General features: G+C 31.5%; 1 protein-coding gene across 12 annotated transcripts in view; it reads left to right on the forward strand.

Annotated features, from left to right (window-relative positions):
* Positions 1 to 14,251, forward strand: part of LOC130904180 (collagen alpha chain CG42342) — a 434,425-nt gene that overhangs the window by 362,049 nt on the left and 58,125 nt on the right. For 6 of the 12 annotated variants that reach the window (XM_057816790.1, XM_057816796.1, XM_057816799.1 and 3 more), the window contains exons 4-6: positions 3,740 to 3,775; positions 5,934 to 6,005; positions 13,017 to 13,070. In XM_057816790.1, coding sequence (XP_057672773.1) covers positions 3,740 to 3,775; positions 5,934 to 6,005; positions 13,017 to 13,070 — 162 coding nt within the window. Of the gene's footprint in view, positions 1 to 3,739; positions 3,776 to 5,933; positions 6,006 to 6,101; positions 6,114 to 12,768; positions 12,838 to 13,016; positions 13,071 to 14,251 lie in introns of all 12 variants that reach the window. The other 6 variants (XM_057816791.1, XM_057816788.1, XM_057816792.1 and 3 more) reach the window with 2 other exon arrangements.

Below are 14,251 nucleotides of genomic sequence, written 5' to 3' on the forward strand. Positions count from 1 at the left end.
TTTAAATGGGTGAATAATACAAAATAATCGGGTCAAATACAAAATTTTCGATAATAAGACAAAAAAATATTGGGGAAACAATAAAGTATCTGAAAACTTTCACTGAAGATTCACACAAACTATACTTTAGAATAATTTCAGACTCAAATGTTTTTATTTTGTCTCCACTTTGTTTTCCTTTCCATTACTCAATTGAAAGACAAAGTGAATCTAACTATTTATCAAAGTAAATCAAATTATGGTTGCCTTTAATTTTATTAACAATCCTTAATATAATCTACCGCAAATTACGTTCTACAAAGAACGAGATTGAATAGGAAACTTGTATAGGGGACATGTTTGTTGAATTTGTGGTCTTTAGAAGTCTATAAATAAATACGAGACAAATCCAGAAAGTTATTCTGAAACGAAAAGGATTCATACTTTCAGTAACGTATTCAACTAAACAAGATCATCGTGGAAGAGGGATAGTCGTCCTCTGCGCTTTTCATTATCACTTTCGGAAAACTGCCTACACTAGCGACGCAACATTTGGTTACTGACTTGATACTCAGTCCATAGACACACCTCGTAAATTCACTCTCTAAATTTATTCTTGAACATAAGAAGCTTAACAATAAAGACAATTGCAAATATTACCTGGATTAATAGCGAATAATTTCAGCCTTGTAGCGCTTGGTGTAAAAGTTGAAATATGTCGTTAATATCGACAAAATATCCTTGGACCAAAGCTTATTATATTAGTAACAACTGATATGGATTAAAACGACAATCAGGTAAAATTATTTGCACTTTCCATTTCTCTATGATACGAGTAATCGTTTAAAAGCTACCTTCATTAAAGAGACCCTAGTGTTACAATTATATTTCTTAAATTAGTTCACTTCTAAGACCTTTTAATGTCTATTATTTTAATAGTGTTCAGCAGTCTACCTGATATTACCTACATAGCATTTTTTTCCACTGTGCTTCCTTTGTCTCCTTTTCCCATGGCTCTAGCTACGTTCTTAGAGTTTTTCTCTGGCTCTCCTTTTTCTTATATTTTGTTTGTTCTCAGTGTTTTCATGAATGTAGCTTCTTTCGTTATAATAAAGTTTATTGGTGGGATTCCCTAACCTGCAGTGTAACTCCCGAGGTTGTTCTGAATACTGACGCTACCCACAGAAAAATGTACCTCTGTGATCGATTCAGTATTGTATTGATTCTTCTTGTAACGACAGCCTTCTTCCACACAGGTGCCCAGTACAAAATCCTCATTAATTTTGAAATTTTCGTTTCATAATGTTGGGCCTAGTACTGAACCCCGAAGAACATCTGAGCCCACTTCAAGTGTTTCCTTATTCTCTAGGACTATCTTTCTTGATTTGAAGTAACTAGATACTAAGTCGACCAAGTATTTCAAGATGCTTCTTTATCGATGTATGATCAATTTGTAACTAGAAGTATTGAAAGGATTTTGCTCATCTATTGCTGCTAGTATACAGCATTTCATTTTGAATTCCCTGATCGCTTTTAATACCCACAGTGCTTCATCGACAGTGGATTTGCCTTTGCAGAAACCAGACTGGTATTTGTGTAATCCGTCTTTCAATTCTATCTCTCTGGTTAGTCTGTTTCTGATCAGTGTTCCCAGAAACTTACTAAGTGAGTACAGCATGCATAGTGGTCTATAGAAGTTGGAATCATTCTTTGGGATCAAGATCACCTTGGTAAGCTTCCATCTATCGGGAAAAGGTTCTTTTGACAGTGAATAGTTCATGATGTCTTTGATCCAGTTTGGTGCGCAGTTTACTAGTATTTTTATAGCGTACTGGTGCTTTGTCATTTTGGATACTTGCAACTACGTTGGTTATCTCTTGGCCAGAAAACGGTTAGAAGTTGCTTTGTGTGTTTTTGTTTGACCATTTTTCCGTTTTGGTTGGAAACAGTTCTATTATAATTTTACTTCGTCATATTTCCTCTTCACTTGTTATGAACCATTTCCATAGTTTTCAAAGTAATTTTTAACGTTAGTGTTTTCTTAATTTTTCTCAAAATACTTAAAATTCTTAAAAAGTTTAGACCATTGTGATATATGTCTAATTATACATTTAATAAAATCATTGTTTCTTATTTATCAGGAATTTTTTATCAAATCCCACATGGAAGTTCGTCCTTCATCATGAGGTACTAATCCTGTTTTTACATTGAATTGTCGTTGAGTGGAGGTTACTCCGTATTTCGGTTCAGTACTAAAACTACTACATACTAATGACTCACATTTTCATATTGTGTTAAGTTTCAAGTGATATGATCTAAAAACCATATACTGTCTCAAATTGCCTTCATTTTATGGGTTGAAAAAATATGACGTTCACTTCCCCACTGGTCAAAATTGCTTCAATATTCAGAATCCTGCTAGTTATAATGTAGATAACGAAGTGATGATCAGTCATCATTCCTTCAGATAGGTTAAAGTTCGAACAACATTGGCAACGTTTTGACTCCAAATTATGAACCGACATTTATTGCTGAAATCGAAATAAGAAATGTGAATTGTCTAATTAACATGATTTATTCAAGAAACACGACTCGGCAAATGTCAAGTTTTTAATCAGCACCAGAATGATCGCCACATTGATTAGATTTATCGAGTAACTATTTCTTTTTATGATCACGCCTGAAACGAACTCATTGTGTTGTTAACTAACTGAATATGAAGAAGAGAATGATCAATCGTTTTTAAGAGCCTACAGAAAGTATACATTAAAACAATGCTGATTAAATTTATACGTATGTAGGTATCTAAAAGATAAATTACGAAAACCAGTCACGGACTTTGCTTCTGCAGATGTCTTTGTTGCTTTTTTATTTCCGAGAATATATAAATAAATTTCGCTATATTGAAGTTTTGAAAACGAATTCCATCATCATATGACAGATATTAGACATCTGCATCTTTGCTCTCATTCATTACCTAACATGCACTATTAACAATTACATAAATCTATTAACTCTGCTTTCTGGTATTTAATCAGTGGAGAGGAAATTGTCACATTTTCGGGCTGTTTCACAATAATTTATATTTTCCAGATCTTCAAGAGCAAATTTTTAAGAAAAATAAAACATAACAGGAAATTAAAAGGAAATGTACATACGTATAGTATATTAGTGGCATGTTCAAAGCTCCGCAAAATTTTGATTACTTCGATATTTACATATATAATCCTTCTGCCGTGCCATATTTTTTGAGGAAGACTTACAGATACTTCTGTTACTGATGAAATAATAACACTGAATACGATTTCTATTTATTTAACTTTGTAGTCTTCCAAAATAATTGGTAGCTTAAGTGAAATTTATGAATAACCAAGAAATACTTAATTTTTAAAAGAAGAGCTTAAATTATAATGAGAAATTCTACATTCCGAAAAACTACAATGAAAAACTTAATAGTAATAATAAAGAAAAAAACTTCAAAGTACAATAAATTAAGAGTATTCAGAGACGTTGGTTAATTGTTTATTTCAAATTTTACGGGAATAGCTAATTCAACAGATGTATGTCCTTCTATGGGGAATCTGTTGATAACAGCTACTGATACAGTTCTGACTCAAGCAGAAAGTATCGACAAAAAATTAATGTCGTCGATGAAATTTGCTTTGGATGTGAATAATATAGGATAGCCATTTGTGACAATTCCCCTTTCCACAATTATCAAAGAAATGATACAATTTGTTCCTCAATTCTATTTTTTCAGGGGCCCATTGGACTTGACGGACCTAAAGGGGAACCAGTGAGTATTATTTCATGAATTATATTATTCTATAAATAAGGTTATATTCTAATGGATTGATAAAAAACTGTTGAGCTGGGGAAAAAATAATTTCGTTTTTTTTTTCATAATTTATTTTTCAATATAGTCTCCGTATGGATTACACAATATTTTTCTTTCTCATGTACTGAATCTGGTACCACACATATGACTTTTCTATATAAATAAAATTGTTCACTTCTTAACACGCAAATGATCCTGAAGTTTTGAAATAATCTTTTAATGGCTGGTGGCCAAATCTAAATAATATGGCAAAAACTCAACTAATTTCTGTCTAAGTTATTACGGTAATTGCTTTAGCGAATATGTAAGTGGGTGTATTCTCCTGATGCAAAAAAAAAATCTTCAATTTATCCCGGCTTTTTATTTTATTACTGTAATTTTGAAACTAAACTAGCATAGTTAGTACGTGTAATGTGGCTCCATTCTCCAAGTAATTTGCCTTCAATATCCCAAAAGAGGACTAACATTACCTTCCCTGCTGAAGGTTCTATATAGAATATTTTTGGCAAAAGAGAGTCTCGATGTTTCTACTCTTCACTTCGCATTGAGTTTTCTAAATCTTAGTAATAGATTCTTCACGAATCCATTGTTATTAATCTTACAAAAAACTTTGTTTTATTTACACTGTGTTAAAAGACTATTGCAAATGACTTTTCAAATTTGCTACTGCGTATCTGTACCTTTTTCATTTATGTACTTAATATATTTCATATGAAAGACCACTATATTTAATTATTTGTCTAATAGTTAAACATCCATCTTTCAATACATGTGATAATGGTTGTGAATGCTTCCCCGGCATGTTCGTTTGTACAATCTGCTCAATACATTCCAAATTACGTCATAACCTTTTTACTACGTCATGTGATACTATGAGTGAATGAATCCCCCTGATGTATCCACCAAATCTTTTTGAATTTGCGGTAAGGGTAAATTAAAAAAAAAAAGGTGCTTCAACCTACTCTAATACTTAGGTGTGACTGTTTCGATTCCGGCTTCTACTGAAAGCACGTTGCAAGAGTCTAAAACTTGCTAGAGTTTATACATATTAGGTTAGAATTTGAAGTGATGATAAATAATAGTTTTGAATCATGCTCTAGTACAGGAACTTACCATTGTTCACAAGTTTCATTGGAATATTTAGCAGATTCGAAAAAGAAGATTGTTCTCGAATTATCATTTATTGATAAGAATTGGGTATATCGATACATCTTCCAATACATATAGCATTGGTTGTTAACGCATCCCCTGTATGTTTTTCTGAAGAAAATTAAGACATTCCAACTTAGTATGTCATGTGATATTGTTGATGTATGTTGGTACTGCAAATTCCCCTGATGTATCCACTAAATCTTTGTGAATTTCCGTTGAGGGTAAATTTTTCAAAAATAGACGTGGATCAATCTATTTTGATGCAGAGATGTCATTGTTTCGAATTTAGGCCTCTACTGAGAGCACGTTGCAAGAGTTTAAAACTTGTCAAAGTGGATACATAATAGGTTAGAATTGTTTTGAATCGACCATTGATCTTCATGTTCATTGGAAAATTTACTAGGTTCAAAAAAGAAGATGTTCCTCGAATTATCATTTATTGATAAGAATTGGAGTACAACGATACACTTTTGTATCTTTCATATTACAGTCCAATAGAATGATAATTCAAATTACTGTCCAAAAGATGAGCTGGGAGATTACGCAATAAATTTGAAGTATTTATACTTAAAAAATATTGCATTCCTCTCAAAGGTGAAAAACATTTGGAAACCCAATAATTTTTGATAATAGCTTAATATCATAAAAAATTTCCAAACAAAATATCAATTCTGGGATTTTCTCCATAGCTGTTGACCTAAGATAATTTCAATTTCAGTTTGTTCAATCTTCATTTCGAAAAAATTAATGGTAAATTTGTGTAAACCCAGATGTTCTTGATTATTTCATCATTTCATATTTCTTGGACATATTGTAAAGATATGGGCGATTTTCCTTGTATGTGGCAATTACCATTTTGTCTTAACTGAAGTCAAACTCCTTCCCAGTATGTGACTGATCATTAAAAGTTTTTGATTGAGTCATACTTATGTATCAATGGTACTAATAGTATTATACATTTTAGGGCAGACCTGGGGAAAAGGGACAAAAAGGTCAAACAGGAAGCGCAGGCATAGACGTTCTTCAAGCTGTTAAGGTATGTTTCAATGTACAATATTCAAAAACAAAAAATGTACACAAACAATTAGAAAGTGGCTTTGTTTTCAAATATTTTTTGTTTCTTCTAATCTAGCTGCCTGGCAGGGTAAGTACTCGTCTTCCTGAGCGTAGAACATCTTTTTTCGTTTTTATGTTGCAATTGTGGATAATAGTTATCGTATAATAATTGTCGATATACTTTTCTAAAAGTTTCAAATTAATTATATACGCAGAAACAAATACTATTATGAGATGATTTCAATTCAAATACGTGTATTTTTGAAACTGAGACTTTTAGTATACCCCATTTACTTTGTGTAGTTTTTTTTATAGTTACTACAATGAAAGCACTAATAAATAAATCTGTCATACCAAGTGTATAAAATATATTGATCAAAACTGAACCTTTTTAACATACAGGGTGGCGCTATTTCAAGTAATACGCACTCCATTATCGCGTATGCAACATTTAGACTCATGTTTTAGTTTCAATAAAGAACATTTTTCAATGAATTAAATGTTCTTTTCATATTAGCTTGATAGGATTTTGAAAAAATTTTTTAAAAGCCAGGGAGAAAGTCCAAATTGCCATTGCGGGTGGAACAAATTTGCTTCAAACACTCCTGATCATAAAAAAACTATAAATCTTTTGATTGTAATATAATAAATATTTTACTCCTTCATATACCAAAAGATGTTAAAGTAACCTTGATCATATAATAAAAACTTTGAAGAAAACAACTAAACAAGTAACTATTCACTTTTGACCAAATCGCTGGTGCAACCAATCTTAATTGATATGAACATAAATGTCAATTTGACTCATGTACGAAGGTTGCTCCTTAAGTTTTGAGAAATAAATGAAAACAAATATTTATAATTGGATATGGCTTTATCGTTTTCTCAAAATATTTTTCATTAAGATCAATACACTTTTGAATGCATTTGAACCAGTTGTCGAAGTATTTTTTCCACAACGATTGGAGTAACTGCAAAATATGTGAAGAAAAACGTTGACGTCGCAATTTATTGCGGGAATAAGAAGAAATCATTCAAAAACGTTTTTCTTTGAATTGATGTATGAGAGCTCGCATTGTTGTGCTAGAAAATGCGATTGGTGTCCCTGATTTTTTCTTCTGTTAAACAAATGCTGTGTACCATTCAGAATTGAACATTCTACGTTGGTGGCGAATGTCCATATATTCTGAAAAAACCTTTGATGTACTTGGTTTGTCTTGAAAGACCCATCTAGTCTATTATCACTTAGCTTCGAATTAATTTGCATAGATCCATGATTCGTCGCCTGTTGCAATCTCATAGACATCTTCTGAAGTACTGCAATTGAATTTTTTCAGTATTCCTTTGCACCAATCGACACGATCATTTTTTGAGAGATTGTCAAATTATACGCCATCCAACGCGAACAAATCTTTTTGACAGCCAAATGTTCACGAAATATTGAATTTATGTGATTATAACTAATGCCTAAGTATGCCTTAATCTCACGGTATGTCACATAACGTTCTTGCAATATCAGCAAAATCCTATTACTAGAATAAAATATAATCAGTGAGTTAGGTTAGGTTGAATAGATGTGGCGGGCTTCTAAACGAACTCCGCACTGTTGCCAAAATAGGCCCATTATGGGTTTGTTTCGGAATTGATGACCGAGGGTCGTCATATTCTTTCTACTTAGTACAATGCCCTCACTGAACATTGCGCCGTTTCATTTTCACACTTGTTTCCTAGCTTTTTACTTCAATCGCTTTAACAGAAAGTCAAACAAGATTCGTAGTCCTACAAATAACTCCTGAGCAAAGCGTATTCTCCCGCATTTGAGTCTATGGGCTGATGGGGTGTAACAATCAAATCCTCAAGTAGAAGGATATTGGAGCTCTTACTCTCATCATATCTTTGCTCTCAATTATGGAACTCAAGTGGAAAAGATTCCTGAGAATTGATTCGACTAAGTATTTCAGATTATTGGATGTACAGCCATTAGTTCTACTTAGTATATGCTATGAGCCTTCGGGAGTCTGATGGAGATCTCTATTCCAAAATATCTGTAATATCTCTTGCGTATTCCATATTCTTCGATCAATATGTGAAGTCTTTGAGATGTGGGGGTTGATCGGCGATGGAATAGAATAATATAATTTTTCAAAATTTAATGGATCATAGAGTCCATTTTTTCTGGAGATGTTATTTCTGGCTATATTTCCTGAGTCTAAGTCTTGATATTTTAGCATATTCTCTTGTGTAGTATATCTATAGAGGGGAGAAAGTGAAGTATGTTCAGGGCAATGTGGATTTTATCAAAGACTCTCCACCTTACCTGGTAAATTGGATCAGACAATTGCGATGTAAGAACAATTTTAGGAGGAAGAGAGTCCATTTTCTACCGATAGCCTCTATGCAATCATTGGAAGCAATGTTAACCTTTCTAACATCATCGTTCCAGGGGAATTTTCATCAAATGTAGGTCCTAGTTACTTAGTGCTACCGATAATATAGGTACCATTGAACTGAAGAGAAAGAATTTTTGAAATCTGAAAAGTATTAACAATGAACAAAGTAAAATAGACTTGAAAATAAATTTAGATGTTTTGAATGCACTATAAATCCTGAAGCGAATATTCAAGCTATTACAAATAAAATGATAATCTGATAATAAAGACTCGCAGTTTGTATCTGTTGAAGTAATGATAATTTCAATGAATTTGCTGTACTGATATACTAGTTATTTTGAAGAAACTTTCACAATAACTAGTAATTAGTCACGAAAACACTGCAGGTCAAGATAATGTAGCACTATGATTCATTTTACTTTTTTCGTCATCATGTCTAACACATGTTCCATAGACCATGTAACTGTATACATGCTACTAATATATTCAATACTATATAATGCAATGAGAAACAAAATCGATATCTTGTTTTATTTTGGTCAAATTCCAAATATTCTGCGCTCACGCTATAATGCAGATATTAATCATGTTCAATGAAAACATATTACAAACGATGAAATCATGGTACTCTTAAGAAATAAAACTGAGCGAAAGAATTTTTATTTAATAAACAAATGAAGTTTATTATTACCATCACGCAATCTTTAAGTCAATTTATATTGAAACGAATAATATATTGCTATTTTTACCATACTTTAACTTACGTTTTTAGTTTGCCTGATCCGATGGAATTTTATAATCAAATCTTCACTTATTTTTGATTGACTATACTATAAAAGTATCTTCAATTAAAGTAACTGTGAAATAAATTATTTACATTATACCTTAGCCAAAAGAGATTTCAAAAGTAAAATAGCTTCTATAGCTCAACGTTTGTTGAGCACCGTTAAAAACATATGGTTGGTGGATTAAATTTTATTAGTGACATGAATAATAATATCAATTTTTTTCAAGAACTTGTATATTCTAATTCCAAAACGATTTTCAATTTTGTTTAACATAAAACATTTTTTGAAACCACATTTAGTTCAAAAGGCACTAAAAAATAAAATTGGCTAATAATGACAAACCTGAAATACAATATAAATATTTACTATAATTTTGTTACTCATCGTGGTTTTCTTCTGTATATTGAAATTTTATTTTATTTGCCTTATCTTTATTTAGTAATTTTTATGTTTGTTTTTTAGTTTTTACAAGCTTTTGTCTACAAATTGTAACAATTTTTTGACAATAAAGGATTTCTCTTTCTTTCTCTTTTTTCTCTCAATACAAAAATTTAATTATGACAGTAGACATGTATCGTCATCAATGCTCTTGATAACGACTATTTATCTCCTGTCATTGTAAATACTCTTTAGGGGCTAGTAACTCTTATTTGTGGGCATTTTTACACAGGTTATAAGTTTATTATAACGTATTATAGTCCAGTCAATATAGACATTTATACAAAGAATTCCGGAAAGCCAAATATTTGTGGAGAGCTGGGGGTTTATCATGAGTGCTACAAAAGTTATTCGGGGTCAAGGGTCAAAATTTTAGGTTTTTTGTATTTTTCTCGAAAAAGGTAAGTTTTATCAAAAAAAAATTCGAACAAAGTTGTAGACCTTGAAATTCTCTACAACAATAGTTACTATGATAGCTTTCTTCCTAAGAGTTACCATTCCTGAGATATCTTGATTGTATGAATCGCATTATACATGATATACACACATTTCCACGCAACCTGTGAGGTAGTAGACTCGGCGCGTTTGTTTTACCGTTTCCCCTGTAGGCCTACTACACTTACTGTCATGACAATTTTAGGATAATTTAAGGGAACAATACCTATCATGCTCTAGATATTAGCTTATTGATATTTCTATGGATTATTGAGTTAATTATTGTTTTGATTTCTTTAGATATTTTAATCAGATTCATACTCTCGAAATCCTACGTTAACAGTCTTCTACTTCCTGTTCTTCTTGCTGGATGTACATAAATGGTTCAAATGTGGTCTCTTTATTGAAATCACAAGAATCTTCCTCTATTGTACTCAACTGGACATTTGTGCAAGCCTGACCTTGGCAATTGGTACCCTTCTTTTTAACATCTAGGCACAACCTTTTGCAACCACAATTGCAAAAAATATTGTTGAGCAGGTAGGAGTAAAGTTTTAATCGGTTCCAGAGCATTATATAGCAATTTCCAACCGCAGTCTTCTGGGTTCAGTTAATGGCCTAACCATGTTTTAACTTGATAGTATATTCGATACAGATGTCGATATTGGAGAAAGACATAGCTGTACTTATTTTTTGTTTCGCGTATTTTTTATAAAAGTTAAGTATCGGTATTTATCAATGCAAGTAATTTTTTGGAGCTCCATAAACCGGAAAGAGAAAGCGAATTCCTTCCGTAATTATTGTTTGAGGTATGGAATCAAATTCTGTAAATACTCTAGATATAAGAGACACAAATAGGTATTTATACTCGCCTGATCTGTATATACGTGACTTATATATGCATATCATGTATAATTTGACTCTTAGAATCGCGGAATGGTAACTATTTAAAAAAAATCGTCGCAACCATTTTTATAGAGAATTTGACGATCTACAACTTTTGTTGGAGGTTTGTCTTGATAAAACTTACCATTTTTCGAAGAACATCAAATTTTAATATTTGACATCGAATAACTTTTGTAGCACACATAAGATCGACGGGGATTTTTAAAACATTATTTGTAATTGTAAATCCCAGCTCTCCACCAATAATTGGCTATCCGGGAATTTTTGTTATTTGACCACTATTTTTACGTCTAAATTGACTGTACTATCAAGATTATTTTTGTATAAGTGCGTAACATGAGTATTTTTTCGAGTTCGAGTCAATTTTACGCCGAAACTGTAGATCGGGTCTAAATATTTTCTCGAACGTGCCATGAAAATAAAAAAAAGTTTATACACTTAATACAAACAACATTTTTGTATAACTATGATTGTGAGTTTACATTGTCTGAAATTTATTAAAAATAAATACTTTCCATACAACTTGACGTGTTTTTTTGTCCCGATAAGTTATCGCTTTTAAAAAACTGTTGCCTTGAAAAACATAATTCCATAAAACAACACGGAGGCTGGAGATCTGCCTCCGTAGCAGTAGCATATATAAAAAATAGTTTAAAAAACAAAAAATCTCAATAAAATATCAAACTGTTCATCTTCTTCCAAACAAATTAAAATATCTGATGAAATTGTGGAATCTTGGAATAGACTTGGAATATCAACGTTTCTGATTTGCAGTAACATGAAAAACTTTTGGAAACTTATATTTATTCCAATAAATTAAATTGTTTTATGATGAATAATCAGTAAATAATTGACTCTCTTAGAAATAAAGTCTTTTTCATACAACTGCATACAACTTTTAATGACAGTCAACAGTGTATACGCGGAAACGTGTTAAAAATATTTTTAACACGGTTATGTGATTATTTGAATATTGAAATGCATTTTGAAGATTAATGTCAATTCGCTTGATATTTTAACGAAATTGGGCAGTTATTCAATAAACGTTGTATGAAATTTGTGATGGAAGCGATTTTATTTTGTACGAGAACTTGTTTTAATTCGCTCCGCTCATTCCACAAACTTCTTCATTTACAAAATAAAACTTCACTTTTGAAACTCATATCAGAAATAACTCTTTTCAAGGTGAAAAAAGTTAACATTTACGTATCAATAGAGATGTGACAACAAATTATTTGTGTGTCTCTGAACTATAGTTTAGTTTCTTTCAATAACTATTAACTAGAATTTTTTTCGAACTATGATGATTAATAATTCAAATGGTAATTTTAGTGGGCACATTTTAAATAACAGTCCTGCCGAACCATATGGCTTTAAATTTAAATAATTAGATTTCTGATGTTTGAACGACCACAGTGTGAGAAATGTTAATATTTTTTTATTATTGAGTTGCGTTTCGGAAACTGTATTCCGAGATCACCTATAATGCTGATTGCGGATTCTACCAAGAACAAGATTTCATCAGAGTGTACGAACTTACCGATTCTTGTTCGGTAGAAATTTCAAATATAAAACTCAACAACAAAAAGATTAATTCCTATTATTTTAGAAAGTCTTGGCGCTTCTCAAAGCACCAACCTATACTAGAAAATCTAATTCTGTATAATTTATGTATAACAAATATACTTGTCATACCTATGTGTTAACAAGGTTTCCCTATATTTGTCAAAAAAAACTACACAAAAATATACGATAGTACCGTAATCAAATTCAAACCCAATTTCAGACTTTAAAAAGATCGGTAACGACGCTACGAGGTGGAACTCTTGGATACGCCGAAATTGTCGCCGTCAAGGTTTGATTTTTTTATTTTCTAGGTGTACATTTGTGATATCTTTGTATATGAACAAACTTGGTATTTTGGTTTATATTTTTAGCATGCTCCTGTAGACTGCCGCAGTTATATTTATAGTTTAGTCCAATTTTGTTTTATTTTGTTTTTAAATTATAGTGCACGTTTATTTTTATTTTTAGGGGTTGCAAGAAAGGGGGCATAATATTTCTGGCGAAGTATTGATTACCTTAAAAGTAAGTGATTTTGTTAGGAAGCTTCATGTAGAAGTAATTCAATATCAAAAGTTTGCATGAATTTAGATCAATAGAATAGAACATTAGAATTTTATTATGAATATTATTTCTGTTCACAAATATTGTCCTCCCCAAATAAAGGTCGTTTCAATCCCATGTACATCAACAGTCATTGCGCGGTCTAAGTTGAAAAAAATATCAAGGCATAAATTTAACCAAAAAGTTTTAAAAATCAGGTTTCCTTGTAAGCTCTTCTTTTCCGTAGTATCTACGCTGCTAGACTTACTCTACTGAATCTATTCTTCTTCCATTTATAATTTACCGCAGTCGGATTTGGTTCCTTGAAATGTGCATACAAGATAATCTATATTAACAAAATATGTATATTCATATATATTCTCATATTAAAATAGCGGATTTTATACTATAATTTGACCCTATGTTAGTTTTGTAATAAAGAAACAAAGCTGTACGAATCCAACTATAATTTCCTTGCTTCGAAAAGGAAACTTTTGAAAACAACGTGGATTATTTTATATATCATGCATTACCCAAAAGCTGAAACATTGGTAAAAAATTGTTACTCTATGTCAAGAATTATAAAAATAAAATGCTACAAGGAGAGAATATATGAAGTTGTATAACTTCAGGAATATTATTCCAGAAAATGCGGGTTAAAGAAAGCATCGCATGTAAGCTATGGATCAATGGTATATGCAAAAGCTAGCAAACCCATTCTAGAAAAATTCGACAGCTTTTACATTTCAGTTTTACGTTTGATAATTAGTGCATTTAAATCAAAACCAGTGTGAAGTCTGTATTGCGAATCAAGGGAACCATCCTTAGAGAATAGAAAATGTATCACGTATGTAGCCAAATTAGAATCAAATCTTTTCAATCCTAGCTACTTATTCGAAGGTAAATCTGGAACAAAATGTGAAAACTGCAATTACAAATTGACTATAAAACACATACTCGTAGATTATCCACCTTTTAACGCTTTAACTCGGTATAATATCTATCATTCCAAAATCGCAGCAAAAAAGGAGGTTGCAATAGATACTTCCATTGCATGACTATCAAATAATCCAGAGTTAACACCATGGAAAATTTCCGGAATGAGAATTTTTCTCATAACAGTGGAAGCGTTGAGATTAATGAAGACTTAGTTAAAGCTTGTT

This window comes from Diorhabda carinulata, chromosome 2 (genome assembly GCF_026250575.1).
Source record: "Diorhabda carinulata isolate Delta chromosome 2, icDioCari1.1, whole genome shotgun sequence".
Taxonomy (NCBI): domain Eukaryota; kingdom Metazoa; phylum Arthropoda; class Insecta; order Coleoptera; family Chrysomelidae; genus Diorhabda; species Diorhabda carinulata.